At 38.9% G+C, this 16,369-nt stretch overlaps 1 protein-coding gene across 1 annotated transcript in view; it reads right to left on the bottom strand.

Annotated features, from left to right (window-relative positions):
- si:dkey-191m6.4 (rho GTPase-activating protein 22) overlaps window positions 1-15,509 on the bottom strand; it is a 69,489-nt gene extending 53,980 nt beyond the window's left edge. The window contains exon 1 of the mRNA XM_062056125.1: window positions 15,296-15,509. Coding sequence (XP_061912109.1) covers window positions 15,296-15,338 — 43 coding nt within the window. The 5' untranslated portion in view covers window positions 15,339-15,509. The remainder of the gene's footprint in view (window positions 1-15,295) is intronic.
- Between the last annotated feature and the right edge of the window lie 860 nt (window positions 15,510-16,369).

Genomic DNA, 16,369 nt, shown 5'->3' with positions numbered 1-16,369 from the left:
TTGTTCACCTGTCCTCATATGGAAGGTACTTTTCCTTGTTGGTGTCTCAAAAAGGGTAGAAATGCAACAACACAAACACAAACACACACACACCTAGCCTGAGGGAGTGAACCCCCACCCCACCCCTTCACCTGCCTTCCATTTGAAGGTCCTTGGGAGAGACTTATTGTGTTGCCACAAGCCAGTGGGATGGTAGAGGTTTGGGGTGGAGATAATAAGACCACATGGGACTGAACGGTCCTGGACAAATGTGTGAAACCTGAGCTCAGTCAAAGGCGGTTTCAAAGCAAAAGGGAGTGACAGTTGCACAGCCATGTCGCAATGTGACACCAGGTTTGTCCCTATTGAGATAACACATTGGTTAAAAGCCTTTTTTAATGGGATGTTTACTTGATTCACAAAGGCAGACATAGGTTTCAATGAACTGTGCCAGCAGCCTGGACTATATGGATGTATTTACACAATGTGCAAACAAGGCTATGCAATTTAATAATCATGAATGATTTACATGAACCCACTACAATGAAACCCTCCGTGCTGGTGAATACACACATACACACACTTAGATATGGTAAATATTTGTTTTCCCCCCCTAGCTAACTTATGTATATTGGATTCATTTTTACGGAGCCCCAAGGGACATGGAGGGAAAAAAACGTTTTGCGAGATTTCGCAAAAGGTTTTTTTCCTATGTCAGTGAACCGGTAGTAAAACAGACACAGCGATGGTGAACCGGAAGTGAAACAGACAACACGATGGAGGAGCCTACCTATCACCCGTGGGAGAAGTTTATTGATTTCTATTTTAGTATTGGCCTAACATATAAAGACGTCAAATCATATTATGGCCCCACAACAGAGCACAGATGATGAGTAGGCTCCCGCTCCTCCATCGCTGTGTCTGTTTTACTTCCGGTTCACTGACATAGGAAAAAAACCTTTTGCGAGATCTCGCAAAACATCTATGTTAAGTTAAAAAGTTAAAGTACCAATGAATGTCACACACACTAGGTGTGGCAAAATTATTCACTGCATTTGACCCATCACCCTTGATCACCTCCTGGGAGGTGAGGGGAGCAGTGGTGGCCACGCCCGGGAATCATTTTTGGTGATTTAACCCCCAATTCCAACACTTGATGCTGAGTGCCCAGCAGGGAGGTAATGGGTCCCATTTTTATAGTCTTTGGTATGACTCGGCCGGGGTTTGAACTCACAACCTACCGATCTCAGGGTGGACACTCGGACCACTAGATGTTCCTTTAGGGGCGCTGTACATTTTTATCGTCAAGGTTGATAAATAAATATACCAGCCTGTTGCTTCTCAGAGGTCGGCTGAGTGATAGATCACTGTATTTTACCATCTTTTTTCCACAGTATATAATATTAGAATCAAATGTACTGCAACATATAAAATAATGATACCCTTATATTTTACATAAATTAATTGTTTTCACAGTAAAGTACTTTAATCATAGTCTCCTGTAATATCACTACAAATTACTGTATTTTTAATGCCATAAGGCGCACCGGATATTAAGGCACACTGTTGATGAACGGGTCTATTCGGGTTTATTTTCATATACAAGGCACATTAAAAGTCATATGATGATTGTTTTTTAAATCTACATTTAAAACACTTCCTTGTGGTCTACATCAGTGGTCCCTTATCGGTCCGTGGATCAATTGGTACAGGGCCGCACAAGAAATAAAAAAATAAATACATTTTTTTTAAATTTTTTATTAAATCAACATAAAAAACACAAGATACACTTACATTAGTGCACCAACCCAAAAAACCTCCCTCCCCCATTTACACTCATTCGCACAAAAGGGTTGTTTCTTTCTGTTATTAATATTTCTGGTTCTTACATTATATATCAATACAGATCAATACAGTCTGCAGGGATACAGTCTGTAAGCATGCGTGATTGTTTTTTTTATGACATTTTATAGTCCAAAAAATACGGTACTGTAAATTCAAAGGATTTGTCTTTTAAGGGGTTTTGTATACTACGTTGCACACTGTTGCACACAGTATGCGGAGGTAAACTGTTAAAATAAAGCGTAATTAACAATAATAGTACAATTTTGAAATTACAGCAAATAGTAACTTTGTTGTAATTAACTGTAATATCACAGCTCTGCAGTTACAGTAAATTGCTGTAATGATAATTTGCAGTAAAAATGTTACTGGGAAAGTAATTTGCTGTGAATTTACAATGACATTTTTTACGGTGTAGCTATACAGCTAATAAAGCTCTCAACACACAGCATTACCTGTAAATCTAACATGAGAAAATGCAAGAGCTTTATCATAAAAATGTTCTTTCAGAGAGCTGCTCATCTCTTTGATCCCGAATGACAAATTATGAAATAAGCTTTATACAGTAGTGGCTTTGCAGCACAGATACTTGAGTACAGTCAGTGTACAGTGTATGTACAGCACATACAGAATGTCAGTCTGTAGAATGTACCAGCAATGCTTGGAATGGTCTTCTTATAGTTGGGCTATTCAACATTAAAGATTAAAGTACCAATGATTGTCACACATGGACATACAGTATGATCACCTTATGAATTTGTCTGTGAATGGAGACATTCAAATGCAATTATCTGTCTCTCTTCTGTGTTGATCTTCACATTTCTCACATATGGTAATCGTACTCAGCTGCTACGCCATGTTTACTGTGGCTGCTGCTGACCATGATGTGCCTTATTATGCCACTTGTTTACATTCACAGCACTCTATAGAGTTGCACTAAGCCAATATTGATTGATGCTCTGAATTATTTAGTATTTATAATGACAAAACATTCTTGAACCTTTAGCGTTTCATAATAGAGCATAAAAAAACCTGTTTACAACCTGCTAAATACATAGATTATTAGAGCCCTCTTGATATAAAATAACACCCTTTACACTCATTTTACCCAAAAGGGTAAACATAATAGGTCAACAAAATAAGACTGTACAGTAATAGAGACACACATTTCTTAAACACAACCACAAACCTGTGAAAATATTGCAACTTGTTTGATGTTGATGATCTGTTGTGCTATACAGTACAGTACCTTAGATTTATTTTAAGTTAATGTGGTCATTTGTATGCTTGAAAATGCATTATTTAAGCCAAAAAATTTAAAATGTGTTTTATTAGGCGTGTATTTGACTAATTACAAAAAGCAGTTAAGCGCAAAACCGTGCAACAACGAAGACTAGCTGCACAGAAAGGAATATGAAACGTGCAACTCTAGTCAATGAGCCAAATAGTAAACAGGAAAAAAAAACTCTGCTCTGTATTAAATATAAACAACACATTAGAAAGAAGTTGTGAGCCATCAGTCAATTTGAATACGTTAAATCATTCATCTGACTTGAAGTGGACTGGTTATGCTTCTAGTGCACGGCCATGATAAACGACTAGGAATGCCACAGAAGCAGTTTTATTAGAATGTTCTCTCAGTATACCACTGACTGGCTGACTGAGGAGTTGTGGGTAATCTTTGGCTATAACTGCCCACATGTTGATTTAGGTGGCCTGTAATGAACACAATAGGCAAATCATTCAACCAATGACCTTTTTCTATGGCAAACTATTTTCTATTAGATATTTCTCAAATGTACAGGGACGGCGTGGCACGGTTGGGAGAGTGGCCGTGCCAGCAACCTGAGGGTTCCTGGTTCAATCCCCACCTTCTACCAACCTCGTCACGTCCGTTGTGTCCTTGAGCAAGACACTTCACCCTTGCTTCTGATGGGTCGTGGTTAGGGCCTTGCATGGCAGCTCCCGCCATCAGTGTGTGAATGTGTGTGTGAATGGGTGAATGTGGAAATAGTGTCAAAGCACTTTGAGTACCTTGAAAGTAGAAAAGTGCTATACAAGTATAACCCATTTACCATTTACCTCCTCTATAATTCTGTTCATACTTAAGGTTTGCTTTTCCGAAAGCCATTACTGATTCTTGTGTCAAAATCAATTGCTATGTTTGTCTCTTCAACACATTTAAATGTCTGTAATATATTAATAGATTTAACTCCGGTTCCACTGTCAAAATTCACATTATTGCTATTTCTGCCTCCCAACATAAATTTTTCCTTTGACACGCTCTAGTTCTTCTCTCCATGTGGTGCTGTTTCTGACAAAATTACAAATTATTACTGACGGAAGTGCACACTTTTATACTGATGACACACACACACCATAATTGACACATTTGGCATTAAAACTGTCGCTATTTCTTTTGCTATAAGTTGTTCGTACATATTGTGTTCCTTTACCATAATGCAATTCCACATTTATGCTGCTCTAAGCATAGAAGGGCTGCTGATGTCGAATTAGATCAACATTTATCCCGTCTGTCATGATGTTAATAGGCTTTGAGACCAAAATCCACACCTCATTAAAAGACAAACTAGAGGTTGCCATGTGGGTGGTCATGTGTATAGATAGCTCCGAGGGTGTCATACAACCATTGGAATATAATAAATGGATGTAGCGCAACGGTGTAATAAAAGATTGAAGAGATCACTCTGGAAAGTTAGCAATAATTCTGCAGTCACACACATTTAATTAAAAAATATAATCAAATATGCATCTCATTTAATATTATATAATCACATGCATTGTAAAATAGGACTTTAAGCATAAAGGGACATATTTAACTGCAGTCCATTTGTTTACCTGAAAGCCGTTTAAATTGGTAACATCATGCCTCTTGAATTAAGATGTTTTTTTTTTGCTTTTGCCTATTAAGACAAGCTTTCCAGGCGTCCTCGCCTTTCCAGCATTCACATAAAAGCGTTACACTGTTTAACACGTCAGCTGTGTGTGAGTGGAACACACGCTGGCCTGTGATTCACACTTGAGTCACTGATTTTTGGAATAAAATTTGAACATTGTGCTGAGGGTGATTCAGACCTTCCTTTGGCTTAAATAGAGCTTCACTGTGGTCACCAGTCCATTTATCATCTGTTAAAAAGACATTTACATGCTTTATGCATATAATCATTACAATGTGCAGGATCAGAGAGCATGATTATGCTTCATTAGTTTGTCCTGAATGATATTTTACAAGCTGTTATGCTCTGTTGCGGCATTGTTGACCCCAGGTTGCAGAGACAGGATATGGCCTGCAGGTATTATGATAGTTTGTTAAACAAAACTATAACTAGTGCAGCTAGGGAGTGCACAGAAAACAAACACTGCTGAGTAGCATAGCCACAAAACAAAGAAGCAAAGCAGACTTGGAAGCAGGACAGGTCTGGAATATAAAGCATCCTGATTGGCAACCAGGAACAGGTGTGTCCTGATTGCCAATCAAGAACAGGTGAGGAAGCCGGCGCACAGACTGGAGAAACGTGGATAATAGACGAAGAAAAGAAAATAGAAACTAAAATAAAAACGCTGGACAGGAAATAAAACAAAACACATGAACATAAAAAAACAGACCAAACCTGTAATGACTTCAAAAATGTACTTATACTGAGATAATTGTTAGACTCCAAACTGTACCTTTTCCAAAGTATGCTCCCAAACTATGAAAGTCAAGTCAGGTTCTCTTCATTTACAGTGCCAATTCACAACAAAAGTTAACTCAATGCTACACGAATGACGCAGGTTTAGAACGATGTGCCGCATGCATTAAACAAAACCCACTCAACCAGACATGAACTAGCACCTTAGTGTTAAAGGTAAGGAAACACTCCCCCCCCTGCCCCCCTAGGATACAACCTTGAACAGGACAGAGACACCATGTGAAGCAGCAGTCTTTAAGTGTCAAGGGGACAAAAACCCTTAAAGGGTACCATCACTGTGTTTGAAAGAGTCAATGGTGTACTGCATGCACACTGAGGATTTCATACATATGGTAGTTTCACATGGTGTCATCAGCAATCTAAAACAATCTAATTGAATGGATAGACCCATAACGGATGTAAGAGAAATGCTCTACATTCAGTTTCCAAGCCGAGGCTGAAATATGCTCTCACGTCACGTAGTCTGCGTCCCCTCTGATAGCGCCTTGATTCGTTTATAGCTAAAGAATTGCACATTTCTTCCAAAACACCATGGGTGTTGTAGGAGAGAACAATGTCGACCGCAACAACCAGGTTGTTGTTTGTACCGGAACTAATAATTTAGAAACGTCAATTTACTTTTTTAATGCAGAAAAATACGTTTTTGAAGGAAAATTGTGCAACCCTTGAATAAGTCGCTGCAAACGACGGGACAATTTGAAACACTATTTGGCCAATCGGGACGTGGTATACTAGAAAGCTATGTAATTGTAAATAAACACAACTGTTAAAGGACTGTTTTTTGTGTATGTGCAAAAGTTTAGTGCAAATCAAGCATCATTGCAAACAATGACACAACAAGCTGCAAAACGACACACTTATTAATTACTTTCAGAGTGCAACGCGATAGCAGAATAGGCCACAGAATTTACTCTTACATTTTGCCTCTCTTAAAACGAGTAGACCATTACAAATCTGGAATGTTGAGGTCTTTGTAAGGGGGTAAACTCACAAATTTATCAAAACCAATTATGTCCCCCACAGTAAGCTCCAGGTAATCAGGTTCCTAGAAATAGGCAAAATATTCCCTCCATGTAGTCCATGTTCCTTTGATACAACCCTGGACTAAATCCTGGAATTACCAGTCTTAGGGGGATGTTCATTCAGTTGTTTAATTTTGTACAAAAAAAGCAAATAACAGAAAGATATACTACTAATTTCAAAAGGCAACTTTCTGGCTTTAAGAAAAATGAAATCAAGAATGTAAATTTTGGTAGTCAGTCGAGTTTAAATTGTGGAATCCACTCTATTCTGAGGATAAATAATATGGAATCATTCGATTCTGAGTATTAATTATGCAATTCTGAAAAACAAACAAACAAAAAAAAACACCACTCATACTCTGGCTTTTATAACAGCTTGCAGTTTCTATAAGACAGCTGTCTCCCCAGAGCCATCGCTAGACATGCAGCCCCATATTATCAACGACTGTGGAAATGTGCATGTTTTCTTCAGGCAGTCGTTTTCATAAATCTCATTGGAACAGCACCAAATAAAAGTTCCAGCATCATCACCTTGCCCAATGCAGATTTGCAATTCATCACAAAATATGACTTTAATCCAGTCATCCATAGTCCATGATTGCTTTTCCTTAGCCCATAGGAACCTTGTTTTTTTATGATTAGCTGTTAATTACAGCTTTTGTTTAGCTTTTTTGCATTTGAACACAATTTCCTTGTTTCTTACAGTTCAGTCACAAACGGTGACCCCAGTTTCCGCCCATTTGTTCTTCATTTGTTTTGCTGTGCATTTTCTGTTAAGAAGGCAGTAAGTTTTCTGTCTTGACACTTGAATATGTTCCTTGGTTTACCAGTATGCTTGTCTTTTCCAACCTTCCCATGTTGTTTGTACTTGGTCCAGATTATAAACACAGCTGAATGTGAACTATTAACATATTTTGCAACATTGCGTTATGATTTACCTTCTTGAAGACGTTGCATAATCCTATGAGGGGCCGTTAGGGACATTATTCAGAATTACCTCTTACATACACTACTGAAATGCTCTCACATAAACAACTGAAATCTTTTTCTTTTATACACACTACTGAAACACTCTTATAAACACTACTGAAATGCTCTTACATATACTACTGAAACACTCTTATAAACACTACTGAAACACTCTTATAAACACTACTGAAATGCTCTTACATACACTACTGAAATGCTCTTATAAACACTACTGAAACGCTCTTATAAACACTACTGAAATGCTCTTATAAACACTACTGAAATACTCTTATAAACACTACTGAAATACTCTTACATACACTACTGAAACACTCTTATAAACACTACTGAAACACTCTTATAAACACTACTGAAACACTCTTATAAACACTACTGAAACACTCTTATAAACACTACTGAAACATTCTTACATACACTACTGAAACACTCGTATAACCACTACTAAAATGTTTTTGTCTCACGCACACACACACACACCTGGAATTATTTTTCACTAGTATGTATAAATGGATTTCACCCGTGTGTGGGTGTGCTTTTTACACGTGTGTGTGAGGGACAACAATTTCAGTAGTATGTGTGCAAAGATTTCAGTTATGTGTATGAGCGCATCTTACCATTGTGTATACGAGCATTTTACCACTATGTGTAAGAGCATCTTACTAGTGTGTGTGAGCGATGTTGCATTCCGGTTCCGGTATAATCCCTGCCCCTTTTCAGACAAGTTTATTTTTATTTTTTTTAAAGCCAAGTTGTGGACAAAATGTCTGCCGACAAGTAGCTTAACCGAGGCGGGAGCTCCACTTCATAATTTGAGGGCTTCAGCGGAGAATATAAGAACACTTTCAATGCAACAAGGGTCGGGCTGCTGCCATGGGTCTCCCCCGCAGGACGCAGCACCTGAGCGGCCACACAGCGGTGCCTTTCTCCTCCGACAGCCAAGCAGCCTGGAGCACTCGTTCCATTGCGAGGTTGCACCGCACACATGCAACGTTTCAGTTCATGGACATCGGGGCAAAAGGAGGAAAAGGTAATTAGATATTATTTATTTCTAAATGATTGTTGAATCACACGAAATGTAAGACAACATGGCATTGTAGTGAGCTACAATGGTAACATGTCAAAATGTGAGTCACGTCGTGTTACGTCAGTAGCTAATCATATACTAATGATAATGGATTGCATTTATTTAGCACTTTGCTAGAGACTAGATAAGGGGTCCCAAACTACGGCCCGCCAAAGTCCAACATCCGGCCCGCTGGGAAAAAAAAGTTTTTGTATTATTATTTTCAATCTGTCTTTTGTTAATTAATTTTTTGGTGTCCCCTAGCCGCTCAGGCAAATCATATTGTCTACAAATGCATTTCCCTGTATGACTTATATTGTCTTAACTGTTTTCATGTGATCTGATTGTTACATTCTTTTTTCAGAGTCACCACACAGCTGCATGACCATTTCAACAAAGACGGAATAAACAACCTCTGGATTCATGGAACTTCTCTGCACACAAATATATTAATTGGAATATTCAATAAATTTCACATAAACATATTAAATATCCTTTTTTTTTGTTGCTCAAAAAAGGTTCCCTATGCCTTATTATTTATATACTTTTCAATGCTTCTTGCACACAAATATGTTAATTGGAATATTCAATACATTTCACATAGAAACATTGTGAATATTATTTTCAACAGTGTGTTGAAAACAACCTTTTTTGGCTCAGAATGGTTCCTTATGTCTCATTATTCATATCCTTTCAATACTTGTCGGTGTGTAATTCCAGACATAGATGTAAACATTAATGAGACAACAATGAACATTTTTCAACAAGTGAACCCACTTGAAAATGATGGCAACTATAGAATAGACATTTTCCCTTCAATTCTGCACTTTATTCAGTGGACAACATGGGAATTATAAGGTTTGTTAAAATGTTTTCTTCACTTGTGCAGTGTATTCTGCAAATTAACATTTTGTTTAAACATTTTGTAAAAAATAAATAAATAAGGAACCTGTTATACAGACCTGTATGAAGTTGCCCACTTTATTATTGCAAATATCAAAATAACACTGCAATACGTTTGTGCTGTGAACATTTATGTTTCTACGGTTGAGGTTTTTAGGTTATTTTATGTTCTGACTAGTAATGTTATCCAGCCCCCACCACCATACACACTTTGTCAAAATCTCCCCAAACTTGTCCCAAACGTTTGTGATACACAATTTTTTGTCTTATGATTATTGTATTTAGGTTAGGGGCTAGGTGTAAATATTAACACATTAACTTAAACTATAATTTTAGACAAACAATATCTATTGTCTGACTACAAGAAGCATTGAAAAGTATATAAATAATAAGGCATAGGGAAACTTTTTTGAGCAAAAAAAAAAAAAGGATATTTAATATGTTTATGTGAAATTTATTGAATATTCCAATTAATATATTTGTGTGCAGAGAAGTTCCATGAATCCAGAGGTTGTTTATTCCGTCTTTGTTGAAATGGTCATGCAGCTGTGTGGTGACTCTGAAATAAGAATGTAACAATCAGATCACATGAAAACAGTTAAGACAATATAAGTCATACAGGGAAATGCATTTGTAGACAATATGATTTGCCTGAGCGGCTAGGGGACACCAAACATTGAATTAAAAAAGACAGATTGAAAATAATAATACAAAAACATTTTTTTTTCCAGCGGGCCGGATGTTGGACTTTGGCGGGCCGTAGTTTGGGGACCCCTTATCTAGTCTCTAGCAAAGTGCTAAATAAATGCAATCCATTATCATTAGTATATGATTAGCTACTGACGTAACACGACGTGACTCACATTTTGACATGTTACCATTGTAGCTCACTACAATGCCATGTTGTCTTACATTTCGTGTGATTCAACAATCATTTAGAAATAAATGTCTAATTACCTTTTCCTCCTTTTGCCCCGATGTCCATGAACTGAAACGTTGCATGTGTGCGGTGCAACCTCGCAATGGAACGAGTGCTCCAGGCTGCTTGGCTGTCGGGAGGAGAAAGGCACCGCTGTGTGGCCGCTCAGGTGCTGCGTCCTGCGGGGGAGACCCATGGCGGCAGCCCGACCCTTGTTGCATTGAAAGTGTTCTTATATTCTCCGCTGAAGCCCTCAAATTATGAAGTGGAGCTCCCGCCTCGTTTAAGCTACTTTTGGCAGACATTTTGTCCACAACTTGGCTTTAAAAAAAATTAAAATAAACTTGTCTGAAAAGGGGCGGGGATTATACCGGAACCGGAATGCAACATCGCTCACACACACTAGTAAGATGCTCGTATACACAATGGTAAGATGCGCTCATACACATAACTGAAATCTTTGCACACATACTACTGAAATTGTTGTCCCTCACACACACGTGTAAAAAGCACACACACACACGGGTGAAATCCGTTTATACATACTAGTGAAAAATAATTCCAGGTGTGTGTGTGTGTGTGCGTGAGACAAAAACATTTTAGTAGTGGTTATACGAGTGTTTCAGTAGTGTATGTAAGAATGTTTCAGTAGTGTTTATAAGTGTTTCAGTAGTGTTTATAAGAGTGTTTCAGTAGTGTTTATAAGAGTGTTTCAGTAGTGTTTATAAGAGTGTTTCAGTAGTGTTTATAAGAGCGCTTCAGTAGTGTTTATAAGAGTGTTTCAGTAGTGTATGTAAGAGTGTTTCAGTAGTGTTTATAAGAGTGTTTCAGTAGTGTTTATAAGCGTTTCAGTAGTGTTTATAAAAGTGTTTCAGTAGTGTTTATAAGAGTGTTTCAGTAGCGTATGTAAGAGCATTTCAGTAGTGTTTATAAGAGTGTTTCAGTAGTGTGTATAAAAGAAAAAAGATTTTAGTTGTTTATATGAGAGCATTTCAGTAGTGTATGTAAGAGCATTTCAGTAGTGTTTATAAGAGTGTTTCAGTAGTGTGTATAAAAGAAAAAGATTTCAGTTGTTTATGTGAGAGCATTTCAGTAGTGTATGTAAGAGGTAATTCTGAATAATGTCCCTAATGGCCCCTCATATAATCCTCTCCTTTTCTTCAAATGACATCTCTCCGGTTGGAGCCATGATTCATGTCAATCTACCTGGTGCAACAGCTTTCCGAGGTGTAAACACTGCTTTCTTAACTGCAACTAATGAGCAGATTCATTATGATGCAGGCGTTACCTAATGAAATGAACATTTACAGGGTGATTCCATATTGATTTCCACATAATTGAGTGATTCCGCATTTTTCTTTACTTTACTTGTTCTAAAAATGAAACTTACTAACTCCCACAATTTATATTGTTGGTTTCTTTTAGTGTTTATTAAAGCCAGAATGTTGACATTTGAAATGACTCTAGTTTTGTGTTATGTCTGTTATCTGCTTTTTTTTCTCCAAAATTAAACAACTGAATGAACATCCTCGAAGTCTGGTGATTCCATAAAAATTGCCAGTGGTTGTAACCACTCATGAATGTCGTTTGGAGCAGTATACTGTATTTACTAAGTCTGACAAGTAACATCAAGATATACAGTACATGCACTTCAATTCTCTCACTCACTCTCTCTCTCTCTCTCTCTCTCTCTCTCTCTCTCTCATACACACACACACATGCACAGACATGCTGGAATAATTTAATTCCATTAATCTAGTCGTTGGGCAATGATTTATGTTGGACCGAGTTACAGGTGCATCAGCGCCGAACGTGCGGTTAGCCTATCACTGTTGATAAACGACTTAACCAGTGTGTGTGTATGAGTGTGTTTCAAGCTACACACTGACAAGAAGCGGGGGTGTGGCTAATTACATAGAGCCTATATGTGGAAGCAGCAGCAGAGTGGAACGGATGCAGCAGTGTGTGCATTTCTGGGCATGTTATCTCCACATTGGAGTGTGATATACTGTAGGTTGGTGCTAGTCTGCGCATGTGTTATTTATGCAGAATGTCAGGGAATTTGCCACGTCGCTTGACTTTGATCGTAAAACCATGGTAACGCGCATCAAAAAGATGCTGCAGGAGAGGGAAGCAGCTGATATGCAGGCAATTAAAGCACAGACGGTATTGCTGATGCCAACAGAAAAAACAATATATAGACAGAACGTATTTGCATTTTTTCCAGGCAGAAATTTGCTCTATACAGCTAGAAACATTTTGTAAGATGCCATTGATTATTTGGGAGTATTGATAACACATTCAGAAACATGGTGAATCCTGGTTCAACTAAAGCGTGAAATAATAATTTGCAGTATACTCAGTATATAACGTGAATAATATTCTGTGTAATATAAATATACCTATATAGCAAGGCATTCAATCAAGCAAGGCTGATCAATTGTAGTTATAAATGAGTACCACATTTCCCTAATCAGTGTGTGCAGCCTCTACATGACATAATTTGTAATTATGATTTATTATTCACAAAGAAATTATGATAACAAGAGTCTGTTGATTAATAAGGGTATTCAAGAAAAATAATAGTTAATTCCTTTGTGACTCTGGTCCACAAAATTTAGTGGGAATTGCTTATAGTCGTAGTCAAATCTACATAGACTATGCTCCCTTACTGTGTTTCCTGTACATTTTATTTTCTGACAAATCCACCAGTTGAGCTCCAAGGTTTGACAACATAAGTTTTACTGACTTGAAATTTCTCACACGGCTCAATGCACTCAACAAAACACCCCAGTGGTTTGCCCAAATTGCCGTAAGATTTGCAACGTACCTTCAGGGTAAGGACAAGCCCGTGTCTATACGATTTGAGACAGACTGGTTTAGGAACATGGCAGCCATCAAACAAGATGTCTTTTTAATAATTTGATGGATACATTTTCCTTGTTTGGATGTTTTTGGCTGACATGCCGTGGTCGCTGGCTGCAGCTTCTTGTAAAGCGGACTGACGCTGTGGCAAAGCTGATGTTTTAAGGGTTTGTTACTTAATTTCCTCAGTTCTGGGGGTTGGAGGGCAGGATTGTATCGATCTTTGGGCGGCGCTCAAACGCGCATGTCAACTGTCTGGTTAAAACGTATGTTTATTTCTTTTGTAAACAAAGCAGGAAGAGCAAAATGTAACAATATATTAACTCTTCATTGCTCAAACACACAACCATGTGAGAAATATTACTTCAACCAATGGCGGGTTGGGCTCGTAACTGAAATTATGCTGCACAAAAGCCGAGAGCCAGCTCATATCTCAAAGTACTCGTAAGTTGAGGTACCACATATATAACAATATATTATGGATGATCTAAAGGAATCATTAGATTTATTTTTTGTGACTCTGCTAACACTACCACACAAAATCCCTGGAGCCTGCAGTGCCTCAGACTGGAAGTCTCTGCAGAGAGTGGTGAGGACGGCGGAAAAGACCATCAGGACTCCTCTTCCTCCTATCCGGGAGATCACAAAAAGCTGCTGCCTGACCAGGGCTCAGAAAATCTGTAGAGACTCCTCCCACCCCCACCAAGGACTGTTTTCACTGCTGGACTCTGGAAAGAGGAACCTCCAGGTTCTGTAACAGCTTCTTCCCTCAGGCCATAAGACTCTTGAACGCATCATAATAATCCCCTCAATTCCCCCCAAAAACGGATTTACTCGCTGGACTTTAAACACAATATAACATACATCCGTAAACGTGGATGCATATGCAAAAGTGCAATATATTTATCTGTACAGTAATCTATCTATTTATATCTGCACCTTATTGCTTTTTTATCCTGCACTACCATGAGCTAATGCAACAAAATTCCGTTCTTATCTTTACTGTAAAGTTCAAATTTGAATGACAATAAAAAAAAAGTCTAAAAACAAAAATGGTGCTGTTCTGATACAACTGCTCCTAGCCATTTAATATCTTTGAGTTTCACTTTCACTTCACATCCAAACCACGCCCAAACAATGATTGGTCTACAAACACAAATGTATCAGCTTATCAGTATTCCTGTAGCACATGTCAACCGTTGTATGTCCCTTTCATGACCTGCATGCAACTCTTGAGAATGTCCATCTGTCCCGCACTCATTTATTCACAGGCTTCACGCAACAAATGTGACGGCGTCTGTGCACGGGTCTCCGGATTTTACAGAGATGAAGACGTCACGGCTCGGCCAGTCACTTCTTTTCAATTCCACAGCATTTTGGCAAACAACGCTTGCTATTTCAACCTGAAAAATGTCGCAGTTGCATACAGATTTGGATGTTGAATGCAAATATTAAATATACGATACGCAGGACAACTTAATGTGAGCCTGATGTGACCGGTTGAGTAGTGAATTCACAAAGCACACTTGACCAATGCCTATTGTCTGATAATATATGCAAATACACATTAAATCTTCCTCAGGACCAATTTTATGCTGCTCCAGGAGAGGATTTCCGCATTGCACTCCCATTCTCGGGAGCTATTCATTACATCTTAATCGCATCCAGATGAATAATTGGCAGTAAAGAAGGAACAACATAAGCACACTTGGGCATATTAACGCATCCATTTACTAGTGCACACACGCTACCGGCTATATACACACGCACACACACACACACACACACACACACACTCACACAACAGCTGACGGGAGGCTGATAGCAAAAATGAAACTAGAGATGGTATTGGTTAAAGCGGAATTCCCAGTGGCAGCAAACACTGCATAGTAATAGTGAATGCCAATGTGTGAAAGTCACATAATAGCGGCTGTCAATGGTGTCGGTAGATGAGGCAATAATGCAAGTGAACGCAAGACAAAAAAAAGTATGGTCCTACCTCTTCTGGCCTGTCTGATCTTGGGACTCAGCATGGTTGTCATGGCTTGTCAGCTGGCTCTCCTCTCGGCATGTTCGTGTACATCCAAGCCACTCCCGCCCCTGCCCGTCTCTGCCTCAGCCTCCTCTTCCTCTCCTCTTCTCCTCTCTCTGACCTTCTGCAGTGCGGCCGTCAGCTAGGGGGTTGGGAGCACATGGGGAGGGGGAGTGGAACGAGAACGGGTGGAGGAGGAGGAACTACCTCTGTGTGGGTTTTTTTTCTTTTCTTTTTTTAATCTTTCCATGCACACGCCCAGTGGCCTCCACACCTCCCTACTGCATTATTCATAGTGCTGCATCCGCCTGCATGGATGGAGCCTTTTTTGGGGGGCAGGTTACCCACTGGAACAACATGAAGCTGACCATATTTAACATGCAAGATTGTTTTCGCTATCATTGTAATACTGAAATGTTTTATAATTGGACTAAAAACGGTGAGGGGGGATGGGTAATTTGGTAAAAGCCTAATTAAGCTGTATAAGTCTCTGCCTCCCTTCCTCTTAATCACTACCCCCTCCTTATTCTTCCTGTCTCTCTCTCCTATAAGAATCCAATCCGGTCTACAGTAGCTTTACTGTAAATCCTCCACACCATTTTAACCACTTTTCTGTAAGGAATGACGTTGCCAAAGTCAAATGTGGGCAATTCCCAGATGCCACGGAATAGGTTGGTAATTACTCGCTGCAGGGCGTTCCAGTGGCACAACTGCGGAGAACCCGTGTAGAAAAACACGACTTCGAAGGGGAACAACAACATCCTGTCCCCTGGAGCGGCTTGCGGCTGCCTATTTTTGACACCACAAGCCTCAAGTGTTACGAAATAGACGGAAAACAAAGTTGAACATAAAGAAATATGTTTTAAAATACGTTTTTGCATTGTTGAATCTTTTGACTAAATTGAAGTCGGAACACAAGATTGCTGCCGTTTTGTCCAGCATGTGCCTCACTGCAGCATTAAGGTATGTACGGTAGCTGAATGTACAGTATATACAGTTCAGCAACTATTCTATAACTTTTCAAGAGACCATACTATGCAA

Source organism: Entelurus aequoreus, linkage group LG08, assembly GCF_033978785.1.
Source record: "Entelurus aequoreus isolate RoL-2023_Sb linkage group LG08, RoL_Eaeq_v1.1, whole genome shotgun sequence".
In the NCBI taxonomy this organism is placed as follows: domain Eukaryota; kingdom Metazoa; phylum Chordata; class Actinopteri; order Syngnathiformes; family Syngnathidae; genus Entelurus; species Entelurus aequoreus.
The sequence above is the reverse complement of the archived record's forward strand: the minus strand, read 5'-3'. Positions and strand labels throughout refer to the sequence as shown.